The 19,688-nt window shown below is 30.8% G+C and overlaps 1 protein-coding gene across 1 annotated transcript; it reads right to left on the reverse strand.

The window, feature by feature from the left end:
* Positions 1 to 10,530: 10,530 nt before the first annotated feature.
* Positions 10,531 to 12,693, reverse strand: LOC109796769 (putative indole-3-pyruvate monooxygenase YUCCA10). Its single transcript, XM_020356553.3, has 4 exons — positions 12,023 to 12,693; positions 11,607 to 11,840; positions 11,052 to 11,177; positions 10,531 to 10,918 (listed from the first exon to the last, which is right to left on the reverse strand). The coding sequence occupies exons 1-4, from the start codon at positions 12,656 to 12,658 to the stop codon at positions 10,721 to 10,723; spliced, it is 1,194 nt and encodes a 397-aa protein (XP_020212142.1). The 5' UTR covers positions 12,659 to 12,693; the 3' UTR covers positions 10,531 to 10,720.
* Positions 12,694 to 19,688: the final 6,995 nt, after the last annotated feature.

Raw genomic sequence — 19,688 nt, forward strand, 5'->3', positions numbered from 1 at the left:
TAAGCTCAACTAAAGCTATTATATATATCATGCTAATGCTAGCTATTTCTATCTAAATCATTTATTACTTACGCTAGATATTTATTAATAAATCAATTAATTATATCGACTATATTTTATTCAAATTTATTTTTTTAATTATTATTGTTCGTCGTAAGATAAACTTTAAAATTACCGATTTTAAAAACACACACTAAAATATAAAGTACTAATGCAATATATATATAGATATGTAAATACTTTTTATTCTATATTTTTTAATTATTATTGTTCGCCGAACAGCATCCAACTCGGCTGACAATTCTCGATTTTTGGCCGTTACTCCTTCATTCACTGCAATCGCCTCGGCCGCAGTCTTCTCGGCTTCCTCTAGACTTTGCTTTAAGAGCGTCACCTTGCCGATAGGCTCCATAGCTAGGTGATGAGCTAGTGCCAAGGAGCGAGTTTGTACCTCGCAGAAAAGTCTCCATTTGGCCCTCACATCCAAGGTAGCCAAGAACTCCTGCCCGAACGGAGACACCATGTCTGGCCGAATCACTGCCTCGGCCGAAGCGTCATCGCTCAGAAAAGCCCGAGACATTAATTGGGGAGGCACCACAATCACGGTCCGATTAGGCGAAGCTTCGGGAACTGATTTCGCCTTTTTGGCTTGCTCTTGCCTTTCGCCAGAATTCTTTCTTTTTGAACAGCCCCGATCGGCATCTTTTCCCTTCTTGGTCTTCTTTTTCTTGCGTTCAGGAGAAGGGGGAGCTCGATCATCATCATTGGGTCGAGGGGTGCGTGCAGCAGCCGACGTGCCTACCCCCCGGATTGCCGAACTTGCTTCACCCGAGCAGCAAGTAGGTGGCGTATATCCAGCTCATCGGCACCACTGGTAACCATGATTCCTGCAAGAAGGGTTGAGTAAAAATCAATAGGAATTAAGTTTACGAGTGTAGTAGGACAAATAGCATACCTATCAGGTCATTCCACCAACGCGAAGACTCAACCAAGTTAATTAAAGACCTGGTCGGCAAGCGCCGAGGAAGACGAAGTAACAACTTCAAGTCCTCCCGCTCTTCGGTCGTCAGCATTTTCTTCGGCACTACGTCGTACGGCCGAGGGGCTCGAGTCCAGTACAGAGGAAACAAGGGCTTATCGACCTTGTTAAAGAAAAAGCGTCGTCCATTAGGCCTGATGGTCACTCGAAAAAATCCAGCCTTGAAATTTTTGTACGACGAAGTGAAGCTATCCAACAGTAGTTGATCGCCTATTCGGCTTAAGGAATGCCACTTCGCCAGTATAGAAGGCCGGGACGAGTAGAAATATAGAAAGAGGAGCGGAGAAGGCTTAATGTTGACACACTTACACAAATGTTTGAAACCTTGCAATTGCGCCCAGCTGTTCGGGTGCAATTGGGTAGGGGCAACATTCAGCACCCTCAACACCCCCATAGTAAATTCATCAAACGGCAGCTTGACTTTGAGATCCCGAATGAGGCAGTCGTACATATAAAACGATTCCATCTTCGCACCACTTTGATCAAGACAAACTGTATCCGGGTTCGGAAAGGCATTATTCCGGCATGACCGAACCCCAATCGGATAGGGTTCCTCGGCGGCACCGAAATTTAAGCATTTGGTGTAATCCAACAAGTTGGTAATCATGCCCGTGTCTCGGTAACGCGAGTAATAGGAGGTTACCTCCCCGTTTACCCACTCATAACCCGGCACTTCGGACGGACCGTACCGCTGCCGATTCGATACGCGCTTTGCCTTTTGTTGGACCTCTTCGCTCCCACTAGTAGAAGTTTCTCCTGATGAAGAAGCACTTTCATTCGGCCTTTCAGCATCGGTAGGGGACCGAACCGTGCTAGAACGACTTGAGGCGTTGGACGAAGACCACTCGGATGCAGACGATCGAGAGCTGCTGACCGAAGAGCTCGATGAAGTATTAGACATGACGATAAAAACTTACCAATTTCTTCTCAAAACCACAATCGTTCTTCGGATCGGCTTCTCAAACCTTCGGCTACCACAATTCGGATGAGAGCAATACGTGTGAATGGCTCTACCACTCAACCTATTTATAAGCTCAAAAAGAGGCGGGAAAATTCAAGATTTAAGAGAAGATGTAACCGTTCGATCTCCGAGATCTAACGGTTACAATTACGCAACCGTTCACTTTACCCTGGCAACCGTCCTCGTTTTATCCTTGAAGAAAGCCTCACCTTCCTTCAAGGCTGGGGGGCAGTGTACGGGTAGGGGCGTTCGGCCACCTCTGGTCGGCCGCCGAATGGCAGTACTTGGTGGCCGAACGGCAATCGGCCACCAGGACCGAACTATCATTACTCATTGCTCTTAACCCATGATTAGGGGTTAATAAGATGATTAAGGTGTATTACCTGATACGGTAAATACGTTGCAGGGCCCATGGGGTCCAGGGCCCATAAATGTCAGTATAAATAGCTCAGGTCAAAAGGTAACGTCACTGTTCATTAATTATCCTAGATATCTGTGCTTGTCCTGACTTGAGCGTTGGAGTGCCTTTTACAGGTACCAACCCCTCTATTCACATCGGATTGGAGCACTCGTTCGGCCTTCAGACTACGAGAAGATCATTGGTGTACCCCCTTTGTAGGTACAATAACATTAATTATTTGCATCTATAATAAAAGGATTAAACTTTTTCGTGTATAATTTTTTTTCTTCTAATTTTATATATATAATTGTCTTTTTTTATAAATTATAATTTATTATTTTGTTTTTAAATTTTTTTTTGTCCATATTATCAATCAACCATTCATTATTATGCAATTTTTTATTTTTCATAATTTAAGGTGTCTTCAACATATCTATGTTAATATGCAAGAATACATTTTATCATGGATTCATTGATCCTATTGTCATCTAGTGTATTGAGAATAAAGACACAGATTAGGTAAATATAATTTTTTTAAGCTTAAAGTAACTTACAAGTGTTTAACACGGTTAAAAAATGTGAGACTTATTGATAGTTATTTGTTATAATCTGAGACAATTTCTTGTGGTTCTCTTGTGTTTATTATACAAGAAAACTATTGTTAAGTTGTCTTTTAGACACTTTATTTACTCATAAGTATCTAATTTGAATATATATTCTTTTTTATATAATTTAATTATGATAGTTTTATTCTTTAATTATTTTTGGTTTCTCATTCTTTGTTATAGGTCTTAGATGCAAGTTTGACGTTGAGACTTCTTTCAAGTAACTCTTAAGAAGTTTCAATATATTGTTCGAAGAGTAAGTCAAATGTCATTTTAATACTTAATTACAAGTTCAAATATATTATAATTATATATATTTAAATTACAAAGTCCACATCAATCAAGATAATTTTGAGGATGGTTATTACATTATGAAATATATGTTCACCGTTATCACTAAGAACATTATGACTTATGAAGGGAAATAATACATATATAAACCAATTTGCTTACTTTATTAATTGACTTTTTTATTGTTTAATCATCAACTAATATTTAACTTATCTCTACTTTGAAATTGTAGATATTCAAAAATACAATTCCATTAACTAATGAAGAGTTGTAAGAAATTCGGAATAGATGGACATCTAGCTGAGTAAGGTTTATGTGATGTATAGTTTTTTTTAACACTTTTTTTTATAGTTATTTAACATTATTAAAGTACTTATTTACTTTAGTTTAATGTATAATTATTTTTCTTTATTAATTTTGTATTTATAAAGTTTAAATTATTTGACATACATCATACATTATTAACAAATTTATTATAATATTTATGTTTGGATGTTACTTTATATATTATTATTGTTGTTTGAGTGTTATAATTTGAGAGATGTTGTAACCTACATAGTACTATATTGGACTAGACAACTATATATTATATTGAATTGTTTGAAAATTTATTATTTTTTATTTATAATTTTAGGGTTTTAAAAAATAACACATTTTATGGCAGATTTAGTCGTCATACCAATTATGAATGAGACTTTCTATATCGGGTGAAATCACACTCAACAAAAAAAATGAGTACCAATATGATATAAAAAAATATTATATTTAACATTCATATTATAACAGACATTAATCACTCACCATAAAAATATATATTTTATGTTGGGTATTGACACATTATAAAATATATAAACATTCTATGTCATTAAAATTTATAACGATCAAGAATCAATTGAAAACTTGAAAAGATTTAACATAAAAGTCTCTTGTACTAATTGATTCTGCATGTTATTAGGTAATTTTAAAGATAGAAAGTGATTAAATGCAGATGCATATTTAATTATAAATGTGTAAAATTTAATTACTTAATATGTATTTTATATTTTCATATTCTATATATATATATATTTCATGTTCAAATAAACCCCTCTACAATATCAATTATCAAGTTGAGCCCAAAGTTATATGATGCTATAGCTTTTCCTTGGTTCCGATCCTTGATAATCGAATTAATGAGTCTGAAATGGTTAGTGTGGGAGTTAATAATGTTAATTTAAGATACTCAAATAATTAGTTGTATTAAAAAATACACATGATCTGTGTACTCTAATTGTGTAAACAGAAAAAGCATTTCTCATAATTGAAATTTGAACGCTTTTAAGAGAGATAGGTAGTGTATGACTCCTTTTTTAAAGACTTCTCACCTTTTCAAAAGAAACGAAAAAGTTGGTTTCATTTAAAAAAAAAAAATCTTAAAAGATTAAGCACCTTAATTAATGTTCATAAAAGAAAATAAAGACTTTTATAAAACATATTAGGTGAGTTTTTTTTAAGAAAAAAATCTTTCTGTATTCTTGTGTAGATCTCTCTTATTTTTATCCTCATTCTTCTAAACTAAAGAACTGTAAAATATTTATTTTTCTAATATTTTTTTAGATTTAAATTTAAAAGGCCTTTTAAGCTAAAGATCTAACACACACTTAACTTATAAAGCATCATAATCATCCGGTCTATCATTGTTATGTATCGTTGCTATCGTTATTTTTTCCCCTTGTTGTATTCCTCATATATTTCAATTAAAAAAGATTAAAAAAATGAATTCTTTTTCCTCATAATTTTGTTGGTAATGTTCGTGAGAAATGCTTTTTTTTTTTAATGTAATTTAGAAATACGTGTGTTTAAACACGTATTTCTATACTAACTAATAATACATATATATAATTTGACAATTGACGTAGAAAAGAGATGTGAAGGATTAGAATTTAGAAGAGTTATCAATTGAGCATGTCTATTCTTCTTAATCAAGTTGTCTTCGAAGTAAAGAAGAAATAAATGCGATAAACACGTTTGCTTTTGGGAAACGTAAGTTGTGCCTTTGAATTTTTGGGGCAACATTTTGACATTTAGGTTTTGCTATGCATGGTTAATGGTTTAGAGTTCTCAAAAGTGTTGCGCTTCATATTCTCACGTAGCTTTTCCAACTTGAAAATGAGATAAAGCAAACAATTGAAAGTCAGGCCCAATTCGGTTGAAAAATGTAAATTGCATCTGATAGGGATATAAAGGTCGGATAGATCAGCTATACTATTATAATATCATAATTTTTTTTATTTTTCTGTCACAATTGTTATCTTTTGGTTAAAGAAAATAAAAAAAGATAATCACGATTTCCATCATAAATCGTCAACAGTGATAAAAAAAAAAAAAAAACACAAAACAGAGTGTAAACACAAATGAATACTACTATCTCTGCCACTTTTTAAATTTTTTATATCAAACAAATAGAAATGTAATAAATGTTTATGTTTTTGTCATAAAGTAGTTTGAAGTTTTTATTATACTTTTCTTTATTTTTAATCCGCAGTAAAAACATATTAATTATAATTTATAAATGTGTAAATTAATTAAAAATCAGCCAAAAATAAGAAATAATTTAGAAATCCTAAATTCTAAACTTGAATTATGTTGGTTTTTCTTCCCATTTTATTTATTTACTTAGAAGGAAGTAAATGTACTTTCCTTTTTGCATGCATGATAGCAATACAAACAAAAAAAAAAAAGTTGATCATTTACTCTTCGCCTTTCTGTTTTGTCTTAGTTTATACATTTAATTGCATTCAATTGATGCAGTGATCATGGAAGAAAATTTTGTATTTGACAGACATGCATGGTCACAACCTACGCATAGACACGTGGCGTGAATTATATTTACGTGCCACAAACTATACTCCCCTAGCCCTATCACATGAATGCTTTGTGTTAACTTTGAAAAGGTTTTTAATTCATTTTTTTTCTTCATAACATGTATCTCTCAACTTATTGGATAGAGACTAATCATATTTGTCAAAGAGACTAATTATTTTTGCAATATTGTAATTATTGTTGTTTCAACAAATTTTCCTCTAGAACCAAACATAAATTTTTTTGTTATATAATTCATTTTCATCACAATATATACATGCAAGATATATACTTAACCATTACGTCAATCTAACAATTTTTTTTGAAAAGAATTTTTAGTTTATGAGAGGAAAGGCTGTTTTTTGAGTGGTTGAGATCTTGTTGAATTGATTAATTCTTGGCGGGACAACACGTTGGATACCTAGAAAAGTTGCAATGAAAGCAATTGTCCCCTACTGAGCATGCTAACTCAAAGGAACCCGATATCTTGGTTGTTGTCCTCTGATCAAAAGCTAAAAAGTGAAGCAATCTCGATATGATGTTGTTTGCATTGCATGTGAAGGTTTCTATGTTGCTGTTAACTCTCTGAGGATTGGACTGTCACGCATGCTGGAGTTTGAAGCCCCAATATTGTCCAACCTATGGACTAATTGAGTCTGTGTAAAGATGTCTCCCTTTGATAAATAGAAATCATCACAAACTCAAAGCCTAGCTTCTTCTTCAAAACATTCTTAGCAGTTTTTGTGACTTGAAAACACTTGCAAATTAATCATTTTAAATCTAACGAATTAAGAATACCCCAAGTTGTAATCTTACACAGGGAGGAGAAGGCAAGAGAAAGAAAGGTTAAAACAAGAGTTAAAAAATACCTTTAATTAGAGATGAATTAATTAAGTAAAAATATATTAAAATATGAAAAATAATTATAAAACAATAATAAAAAAATAATTAAATAAATATCTAAATTTTCTGATATACTGTATATAAAAATCCAGATTATTAATACATTTAGTGAAGTGGTCGAGCTATATTTCCACCTCCTCAATTCATTGCTTTGAATGATAGTTGGGTTTGTGTTTTAGGTTGAAGTTAAGGGCGAGAAGTCAATTAATGAATGCAAATTAAACAACCACGTTGAACGTTGTCACTCATTCACCCTTCCAATGTTTCCGATTACGTGCATCACAATTGACAATACTCTCTTCGTTACTAAATGATTTTTTTTTACTTCTCCTTTTATTTATAATTAATATGCTCTTAAAATATGTAATCAAATTAAAATATAAAATTTTAGAATAAGATTTGTATTCTCTTCATTCTTGATTACATAATTTGAAAGTGTATTACACACACTAATTTTTGTAATCTTTAAAATCATTTTTATATTGTTTAGAAATTTAATTATTATATGTACCACGTCGAAAATCAATAAAAAGTTAATTTAGAGGATATATGAACACTTAAAATTTTATGTGTAATTTTATCCATATTCAACATCGATATACCTGCGTTCAACATGGATAAGATAGAGAATCTCCGAAGCTTTCGTGTTTGACGTGGCAAAATCCAAACCCAACCTCACTTATAGAGAATTTTTACCTAACTCATGTTTGATACCACTCAACCTGCATCTGACGTCAGTTAGGTAGTGATCTACTAACTTGATCAAGTTGGACAACACACTTATGAGGCTCAACATCACCAAGTTAAAGAATTCTTGAGTTCCCACACTCAATGCCACTTATTAATTTGACACCCAACATGACTAAGTCAAAGGATTCCTTGCTAATCCACGCCTGATGCTACTAGGGATGGTAACGAGGCAGGTCAGGTACGAGTTTCATGATACCTGTCCCCGTCCCTACGACTCAAACTCATCCCCATCCTCATACCCATACCTATCAGGTATGAAATTTTCATCACATCCTCGCCCCTGTTAGATATCGGGTATACTCATACCCATACACGTATCTGTAAAAAATTAATTAATTTTTTTTTGTAAAAAAAATACATAATATTTTTAACTTATTTTTCTATTATATTACAATTATAATTAGATTATTTGTTTATCTCATATTTTAATCAATAAACTTCTTAGTAATTAAACAACTACAAATATTTCACATCATAACAAACAATCACACATAATTAAATATTATTTTTTTTTAAATAATCAAATCAGGGGTAGGTATTTAGTCAGGGATGGACACAAGGCGGGTAAGTATATACTTATACCCGGTTTAATATATTGGGTTTTACCCGTACTCGTATCCGGTCAAATCGGGTATTCTCCTTTAAAGTCGGGATGGATTCGGATATTATCCACGAGTAAAAAATTATTTGTCATTCTTAGACGCTACCAATCCTACATCCAACGTAATCAAGGGAGAAAGTCCAGTAACTTGAGTCACACCCAACACAATGAAGGTGCACTCGATGCGATGCTCATTTTTGCACATAGTCGAACCATCGAATGCCTCAAAACCTACAAGCCACCAGCCAAGACAACATGCAAATTAACCAACATACAACATATATGCACCATGAACAACACAAAAACCAACTCAAAACAACACATGCAAACATCCAAAAATAGAATCACTTAAGAACACCTTCAAGAGCACTTCTCCAACTACACTTAGATTCATAACTCTCACCACTCTAACCATGCAATAATGAATCTAGGCAGCAAAAACAACAATTATACAACACCACAATTCAACTCACAAAGCTTACCTCAACTCTAAGCACAAGAGAAGAAGGAGGAAAAGGAAGAACTCCAAATCGCCATACAACTTCCACTAGCTAAGATTCTCAGTTATGACCTTGAATCTTCAACTTAGTCACTTTAGATTAGCTTTGGAAGAGAGTAAGATGAAAAATTTTAGTAGAAAAAGAGAAAAAAAAAAGATTTAGTTTCCAAAAAGTTTCTCTCTAACTTCTCTTTAATTTTTCTTAAAATATAAATTTATGAGGCTGATCACATCTTTAAAAAAAAAAACTTTATATAACCTTAATTAAGTTGAACTAAAATAATTTTGACCCAACTATCTCAGAGGCCAACTTATCTCTTAAGGTCCCCTTGACCACTAGAGTTATAACAACTAATAACTAAACAAGACAAATCTTACAATTAATCATATAATTAAATCAATACCTCAAAATCAATAATATTACAAATTTTCTTATATTTCTCTTTTACAAAAATAGTCTTTATTTTTATTTTATTTCTTGCTTAATTCTCTACACTTTCATTCTTTCTTCTATATTAATTAAATACAATGTGATATTTGATATTTTCAGTCAAAATAATGAGTCACTCTTTCCTAAATTGACCCCTCTATACTTGGACATGTAATATTAAATAATTTATACATTTAAGTTTATTCTCCTATCAAGAATGGAGTCCAAAATCTCTCTCTTCAACTCAATAAGCCTCTCAATAATTGAGTTTGAAAGATGGATAATTAGAGATTTGGAGATCTCATCATTATCTCACTTTAAATAGACTATAAAATTAAAGATGAATGAATTATTAAACTAATTCATACAATTATTTTTAAAAAATCATAATAGTCAGTTTTTTTTCCCTAGTAGCAGTATTTTTTTTTTGTTTTGAAATAGATGATTTTCTTTAAAAAAAAATTGATAAGTCGTGTTTCACAAATATGATATTTACTTTTTGTTGTCGTTTTTTGTTAAAAAGGAAGTTGTGATTCCGTATACAACTTTTATTATTATTTTCTATTTAAAAATGACAAAGTTGTGAAGTCAGAATACGACTTGTTTTTTGTTTTTTTTTCATTAAAATAATATTTTTTACGATATTTTTAACGAAAAAGTCATATTTTAGAACACAACTTCTATTTTTTTTTATTTAAAGTATAAATCATCTATGAGAAGCACTTTGTTTCACAAACATGACTTATTCTATTTTAATTTTTTTTAAAGTTACATATTTTGAAGAAGAAAAAATCAAATGGATAAAAAAGCATAATTAATCTCTAACTTTTAAAATCTTTATTTAATTTTTAACCTTGTAAAAGATCATTTATTATTATTGAGACTTTAATAAATGATTTTTAATCAAATCCAAAATTAAATAAGATTTTTAAAAAGGCAAAGACTAAAATAGCTTATAGTCTCGTAAAGGTTTTATTGTTTGAGGATATAGCAAAGGCAAGTGAGTTGACGCAGAAATTAAGATTTAGGGACTTAATACACTGTTTCTATTTTATTTTTTTTGGTGCGTATGTAAATTTCAATTAATGAATCTCGAGATTAAAGATGAATAAATGATAGGAAGAAATCATAAACCAGCAATGACTAGTTACTATATAGTTAGTTTAGTTTAGAGGCCCAGTGTACCAATGTTATTTGTATAATAAGGAGATAAAAAAGAAAATGGAATGGTATAGACATTAAAAAAAATGTACTATTATGATACACATTGTTGAATGGGTTGTTGCAATGTCTATTGTAATGTAAAAGGCAGCATATATATGGCATAGCACGTTTATAGTGTTTGTTTTCTGCAACCAAGTTTATAATGAAGCCGAACATGATAGATCAAATCTTGAATTTTACATGACACCAACTCCTTCTCTTTCTTCTTGAGGAATTAACGAGACAATGTCATTTGCAACGTTTTGGGCATCCATGTTGGCTCCAAAGAAACCCCTTCTTGACAATCCAACGCAATACAAACCGTTTTGACCCTTCCAATGATTCGGGTAACTAGGCTTTGGAAAACCATCCTCATTCAGAAGATCATCACCCCCCTGTTCACAACAAATTCATTTTCTCACGACATTCTATATAAACTTTCATGCATTATAGTTATCCACAAGTATGAGCATAGGTTAATTTAAATGGAATATAACACTATACATGCAGTATCAATATGATACATACCTTAAGCCACTTTTGAGTTGCCCTCTTGAAGCCTGTGCAGAAAACAATTGAGTCAAACGTGTGCGATTTGCCATCCCGGAACAGAACTTCGTTACCTCTTATACACTCAATTTCCGCTGGCAACACCTACATAGCATAATAGAATGCAACTCACTCTCTGTCTGTCACATTCATTATATCCTCTATATCTTTTTCCATCATCAATTCAAAGATATATAGCCTTTAATTCAATGGTTGCGTTTTGGACTCTCTTAACTCAACCCTCCTTCCCACGGATCCAATTTGTCCTATTTTCTAATCTCAGGGTTAAGCAATAATGCATGTTTCTGTCAATTGTTAGGCTCGTGTCCTATTCAGATATCTAGCTAAATGCCTTGTTTTCCTTTCCTTCCTTGTTCTTTCTTTTATGTGTTGCCATGGTCACACCAATACCATCATTTACACCATTTTTAACCTAAAATTGAAATTAATTTATTCTAACCATGGTCATTGATGTAAAAAAATTTCCTCCGCCAAAGAAAAGAAAAAATGAAATTACTATGTCCTTGGGCGTACCTGTATCTCACCAGATTTGATTTTCTTGACAGTTCCCAAATCAATGATGGGGAACTTACCATACTTCATCTTCATAGTAAAAGGCCCTTCCGTGGGAAAAGGTATCCCATAGTCACTCAGATCCCCATACACAATCCTGCTAACAAACACCAACAGTTTCTCCACCGTACTTAGCGACAGATACTTGAGCATAAGCGACGCATAATACATCATATCCCTCGACAGAAAATGAACCTACATGTACACATAACCATAATAACATAATTAAACATCCCAACATAAAAAAATAATAATTTATATACTATATTTAAGTATTACAAAAGATAAACTTTATAAACTAGAAAGAATTAAAATAAAATATTTTTAATGATAATAAATTATTAAACCTCGTAGGAAAGAATAAAGAAAAAAAGTACCGGGCTGCGAACAATGATGGAAGGTTTGGCACCAAAATTGGCCAAATCTAGTGCAATCTCCATTCCAGAATTTCCAGATCCAACAACGAGAACATGTTGATCCCTAAACTCCTTCCCGTTCTTGTACCCCGTCGAATGAATCACTTTCCCATTGAAACTCGCCAAGCCTTCAACCGGCGGCACATTGGGCTCCGCCGTTTCGCCGCTGGCCACCACCAAGAACCTCGCGGCGTACTCCTCCATCTCGCCGGAGCATCGGTTCTTGGCCCTGACCCTCCATCTCCCCCTGCTGTGGTACTCCGCGAGCTCCACCGAGCGCTGGTAGAGAGGGTTGATATCGAAGTGGTGGACGTAGTTTCCCAAGTAGTCGATGAAGTGCTTCCGAGGCACGTAGTGAGGGTAAGTGGTGGGAAAGGGAAGGTGCGGTAGCTGGCACACTTGCTTCCTCAAGTGGAGGTGCAGCCTATCGTAGGTGTACTTCTGCCACAGAGAAGCGAAACAATCTTCTCTCTCGAGGAGTATGTAAGGTATTGATTGCTTCGTTAAGCATGCTGCGGTGGCTATGCCCGATGTTCCACCTCCCACTATTATCACCGCTGATTCCCTCATCCTCGCTTTTCTCTCTCTCTCCCACATTTTAGTTCCCACTTCTAAACACTTAGTACTAATAATAAATGCTTTTTTTTTTATAGATAATTATATCTCTCAAATATTAAAAACTATTATTTTTTTCATATTTTTTGGGTTAATATTACTTTTATATATGATATACGTCAAAAAAACTCAATCTAATGATAGATTTTTTTTAACAGAAAAATTATTCTGCAAATAACATTATTTCAAAATAATTAGTCTTTCAAGATGAAAAAGTGAGCAACTGGGTTTGTGGTTGAAGGTTTGCCACGGGGAATGACAAGAAAAATTGCAAATTGATTAAGTAGTGACTTGTAAAACGGTGTCATGTGTAGAGCTGTTTTTTTTAAGATGCTACAAGACATGTCTGCACTGTGTCGTGTCCTTACTGGTATTGTTCTACATTTTTTTTAATGACTCACTTTTTAAAATAAATTATGTAAATAAAATTATTTTAAAACTATTTATGCTTTTAAAATATTTTTTTTTAGGTGTTGTTATGAGGTGACACACACAAAAAAAAATTTAATTTATATTATTTTGGTTGAAAACCTCTTTTGGTCTCTTATAATATTTTTTTGTTTCAATTTAGTCACACTTTAATTTTAGATCTCAATTTGGTTCCCAATAATTTAAATCATTGCAATTTGAGACTTCCGTCTAAATGATTTAAACGGAGTTAACTGATGGCCACGTGGATGCCTGGTGGATGCTACATAGGTAGATTCCAAAATACTTGAATACACTTGGAACCAGAACGGTCTATTCTGGTTACATATTGGTGTGTAAATGTTGTACCTGAAACGGGCCGTTCCAGATGCAAAATTAACATACCAACAGTGTAACCAGAACGGGTCGTTCTGGTTTCAGAACGGGTCGTTTTAGTTCCAGAATTTGTGCGAAAAAAACTAAAGTACAAAACATTTCACACACTAGATTTGGTAATATTGTTAATGGGGATTGATAACTTCAATTGCTAAATATTTAGGCTATACAGTGTATCATTAAGGACGATTCAGTGTATCACTGAGGATAATGATAACAACTTTTATTTCATTGTTAGTCAAACTGGAGTGAACCACTTACTACCAAATTGACACTATACAGTCAAGGATGAAACGAAACGGTGTTTCCCCTTAAAGTCATTGACGATGTACTCCAACAATAACAACCTATTTTTGAGGAGGTACAACCTGAATTTTTGTGGTTTAGGGTTTCCCTTCAGCGTTACCCAGATGATTTCCTTTCTCAATAATTTCTTTGAACTTTTTTAGTATATGTTATGTTCTGAATTTTTATTTCCAGTTTCTGAACCATATTTCTGTCTTTGAATTTATGATATATTATGAATTTTTATTTTCAATTTTTAAATCACATTGCGGCATTTTAGTCAAAATTTTGAACTAGATAAATTCAAATCAAAGAAGAATTTTGGAAGGTCTTATCTTATTTGATTCTTTTTCTTTTTTTTATAGTTTTATTCATAAATGAATATTAATTTATTGTATTTTTTATTTATTATATTTTTATTAATATAGATATAATAAAAAAAATACAATAAAAAGCATGAGTTGACGTTCTAGAACGGGCCGTTCTGAATTCAGAACGACCCATTCTAGATTCAGAAAGGTCCAATCTGGATTCAGAACGGCCTGTTCTGCTGCACTCATGTTGTGTTAAATTTGCATTTGGAACGGTCCGTTTCAGTTGCAAACTTAACACATAACATGTGCATGCAGAACGAGCCGTTCTAGTTCCAGGTGTATTTGACATTTGGCATCCACCTGTGCATCTACGTGGCATCCACCTGACATCCACGTCAGCAGGAGTTAACCCGTTTAAATCATTTGGACGAAAGTCCCAAATTGCAATAATTTAAATTATTGGGGACCAAATTGAGACCTAAAATTAAAGTGGGACTAAATTGAAATAAAAAAATATTATCAGGGACCAAAAGAGATTTTTAACCTATTATTTTTCATAATTATTATGTCATAAGTCATATGTAAGAGTATAAGCAAGTATGAATAATTCAAAAATCTAAATTGACTAAAATGGATCCAAAAAATTTAAATCAATCTTTTTAGTATTTGGATCAAATTCAATACAATTCAATCAAAATTCGATATTATACGAGTTGATACTTGGCTTTGTATTTTTTACCCATGAGTCAATTCGCCTCAATCATATATAATAATAAATAACAATAATAATAGTAAATAATAATAATAATAGTAGTAATAATAATAATTAGTTAATATTTAGGTAATCACTTACTCACAACAATATTCTCTGTTGTATTTGCTCAATAATAAATTTTTTATTTTTTTATTAATAACATTGTAATAATATAATATATCTATTTATTTTTATCTTGTATTAATATTAGTTGTCTGAGTACATAACAATATAGAATAAATTTATTTTGAGATTTAATTTCTATCATTATTTATTTTATGGATTGACAATATTGCATTTGCAACAATATAATGTACATCTATTATAAAATATTTAAATTTTTACAATAAACATGAAATATGTTTACTTGTTGGGTTGAGTTAGATTAAAATATTTTATTAATTTTGACATTGTATTTTTAGATCAAATAGTATAGGATTTTATTGTGTTATAATTAATATTTTTTAGGGTGTAATTAGTATTTTAGGATGGGTGTAATTAGGAAAGGAATTTTGGACATATTGGTCTTGAATGACCTTTGAGAGCACTTCTTATGCATAACCTTTGAAGTTGACATCCACTTGTGTGGTAAACATGTGGTGGACATCCACTCCAAAGGAAACCAAATAGTCAGATATTGTTAACATTAAAGGAGATAACAATGTTTCATGATTCATTCAATAAATCATATGGCCTTATCTAGTCATGCTTTTGGCATTTTGCCTTGTAACAAACTCCCATTAATCTTTTGATCTTAGGATAACGACATTTTTAAGGGAAAAATTAAAATTTAAAATTTAACTATAATTAATTGTCTTTAGTACAAGTTAACCTAAAATTGATTACACTTAACCAAAGTTAGCCAAAATTGCACCATAGGTTATCATATTCTATATATATATATAATTTTTCTATCCCAAATGTCTTAATTCTCTTTTATGGATAAATTATCTTCTTATGAACTTTCATAAAAAAATTCATCTTTATGACAAGTTTTTCGCCATTTTTACTTATCTTCCTTAAAGAGGTATGCCTCCTTTCCATTTTTCTCCACCATATGAGAATTTCTTCTAGGCTTTGAAATCTATGGAAGAATATAGGAGTACATAGAAATTAGTTGAAGAGACACATTTATCATCTTTAAACTAGTTTCATCATTTATTAAATAAATATTGCATTTGTTTTTATTTTTTAAATAAACTATTTTTATTTATCAACTTTTAAAAATAAATGAAAAGCAAAACTAAAAAAAGAAAAAAGAAAAAAATAGGAGGCCATTATATAGTCACTAAAAACCTTTTAAATAAATAATTAAGAAAAATTATTTATCTTTATAAATCTATAATATTTTAAAAAATGAAAGTAATTTATTTTTAAAAAATTGTTATATATACATATTTTTATTTTTTTAAGTTTATGTAATATTTAGAAAAATGAAGTGATTTATTTTAAAATAAATTAGTAAATTTATTAAACAAATCTTACATATTTTTTAAAAATAAATTATGTACATCTATCAGTTTTTTAAAAAAAAAACCTAAGAAATACATAAATAAATATTTTAAAAAAAGTATGAAGGTTGTTATAGTTACGACTTAAAAAAAAATAATTAAAAAAATCTCAAAGTAATGATAAAAAAAAAGTTTCTATAAGTGTATAATATTTTTAAAATTGATTTATTTTCTTAAACGTGTGATATTGAAAAAAGAATGAAAATAATTCTTTTTTTTTTAAACTGTTAAATTTATTTACTTAGTTAAGTCTATTTTATATGTGTAATATTTTAAAAAAATAAAAGTGATTTATTTTTTTTAAAAGAAAGTTATATTTGTTAAACAAATATTACACACACACACATAATATATATATATATATATATATATATATATATATATATATATATATATTACTTTAAATAAGTTATTTTATTTATCACCTTTTTAAGATAAAATAAAAAATCTTAAAAAATAAATAAAGTAAACAAAATTTGTTATGGCCTCTAGTTACCCAAAAAAAAAAACCAATAATAATATAAAAAAAAAAGTGATTATAACTTTTAACAACCTAAAAAATAATGAATGGAATACTATAGTTTATAACAATAAAAAAATTATTTTTTAGTTAATCATAAATTATTGTAACCAATAACGACATTGTTGACTCTAATAATTTCGACGTAACATATTATGTTATTAGTGTGGTGATAAATCTTATTATTATAGATATAAATAACCTCAATGACTAATGTATTTTAAAATTGTCTCATTTTAATAATTAGCTTATAAAACTGCTCCAAAATGGTGGAAAGAAACACACACACAACATGAGACATCGTAATTAAGCTTTATTCTATGCTTTATCATTGTTTTTGTTTTGTTTTTCTTTTCAAGATCTGGATTGATAATTATTAAGGTGTTTGATAGGAAAAAAAACAAAAAAATAGATGCAAAATAAATGAATAAAAATAGAAATATATAGCAAAAACAATTTTTGATTATGAAATTGTTATTGATGTATAAGTATAGCGAAAATAAGCTTCCGTTCAAATCACGTGTCTTTGTTTTATTTTATTTTATTTTTGTATTCACAAGTAATTTTAATGAGAGACAATAATATTCGGAATAAGTTGGATAATAAATTTTTTAAAAAAATTTGACATAACTGCTTAATTTGATTATTCTACATTCCTGTACGTTGGGCTACTGCACTTGGACCCAAAATCTAAAGACTAGATTTTTTCACCTTTATATTTCATAATCTTTTTAATTTTAAAATACTCAAAATATCTTCCTTTTTTTTTTCTCTTCCTCTTCTGTTTTATTCTCACATGCACTTTCATTTTCCTCTTCCTCTTTCTGGCCATGCATGGTTTTGGTTGTTTTGTCAAATGCTTGAGTGACATGAATTTTATTGGGTGGCCTCTGTTGTTGTTATTCAATTATTTGTTGTTGAATTGGAAGGGGAAAGTCTTGAATTTTGGGTTTATGGAGTTACTTGAATTTAGAATTTTGGGCCGGAGGAAGTTGTTGTGTGGCCTCAATTTTCTCTCTCTCTATTTGATCCATACCCTCTAACCGCAACATGCGGAAATTGCTAAATGTAACTCCTACACGTATTAAAATATTATACATTAATTTTAAAATTCTAATTTTTTGTATCTAATAATAACATACATATATTAAAATACATTATCTTAAACCCTAAGCGTGTGGTTCAGCGGTAGGAGTTGATCCACGCTTAAGCAAGGTCAGGGGTTCGAATCCTGCCTTGTGTATGCCACCGCATGGTGGAGTAGGACGAACAAAAAAAAAAAATACATTATCTTAGAATTTTGTACCAAAAATAAAATAAATAAAAATCAAATGGCTCAACTGTTAAATTAATTTTTGCGTAATTTATTAATTATTGAATTGAAGTACTTTTATTTTTTAACTGATACTCATCATTTTTCCAATAATATTAAGTATAAATATTTATAGGTTAACACTTGTTTAGTTGTTTTATTTATTTATTTATTTATTTATTGCAAATAATGTAATTACATTTTTCTTTTGTATTAGGTGATGTAATTTCTTTTACTGTTTATCCACACTTGTATGACCATGAGTTCAAGTTTGAGAATTAATAATAAAAAATTAATTGTATTTCTTAACTGTTGGATGTTTGAAAAACACGGATCAATATTGCACAATTTGAAAATTTCGGAGGCTAAAATTGAATAATTAAAAATTGAGACTTAGGTAATACTTCTACCTCACATTAACATTCTTGTCAACACTTTATTGTCATGTGAATATTTCCATTGAATATCAAGTTAATGAATAGACTAAACTAAAGTTATATTATTCATCAAAAAAACAAAAGTTATATTATTAAAAAGTATAAAAATTAAAATCGATCTATTAAAAATGCAAGCCTTTCAATTGTTCAAAACATTACAAGTTTCCCCCACAAAACCAAGAGCTTTTTCTTCAATCCGTACTTTCTTAACAGTATCCACTTTTGTTGGATTAAATTGCTGACATTTTGTACGAAAAGTTGTTATTGTAAATATACAGTGATTGAATCACGTGGGACATGTGATATAATAATAATATTTAAGTTAACAGCAAAGTTATATATATAACTAGAATTCCTTTTTATTGAATCAGCCTATTTAGAGATCCAATTACCATTCTATGTTTAAATCAGAAATCAAAGATGAGACTTTAGTTAATAGACATAAATATCAAACAATCTGTGGTAATTTTCTTAAAATTTCATGTCACTTTGTGACTTAGAAACGTTGTTTGTTTTCACCCTCAATCCCCTGCTGGTTTACTTTTTATTCCTCTGTTTGAAGTTCATTTAAATGTCATGATTCTCATGAACACCTAGGATTAATTCACTCCAGAAAGTAACATGAAGGTAGGTCCCAATCATCAATTGTCTCTGACAAATGGAAGCCCACCACCATTTCTGGTAGACCCTTTTAATTTGAATGATGCTTTATTTAAAATAATTACTATACAAAACAAATAAAAATTAGATGTACTTATCTTCTCATCCAGAAAGATTATTCTTTTTATGGCGTTCTATGCATCAATCATGCACTTTTTGACAGCTTCTCCTGCAACAGTTTCCTCTTTCTCTTGAAGACATATTTATTAAGTTCATCATAAGGCAATATATTTATTCTGGATCATTTATGGCTTCCTTTTGGTCACTCTGGGCAATGTTGATGGCCTTGTTGGTATGTAATTGCTCATTAGCCTCGGTTTCTAATTCTCAACGAAGTGTGAAAGTTTCTATCATCTCAGCAGCACCAGCGAGTGCTCCTCTGGTTTCTCCTACTCAATCACCAGATAATGAACCA

This window comes from Cajanus cajan, chromosome 6 (assembly GCF_000230855.2).
Source record: "Cajanus cajan strain Asha chromosome 6, NIPB_CcT2T_4, whole genome shotgun sequence".
Taxonomy (NCBI): domain Eukaryota; kingdom Viridiplantae; phylum Streptophyta; class Magnoliopsida; order Fabales; family Fabaceae; genus Cajanus; species Cajanus cajan.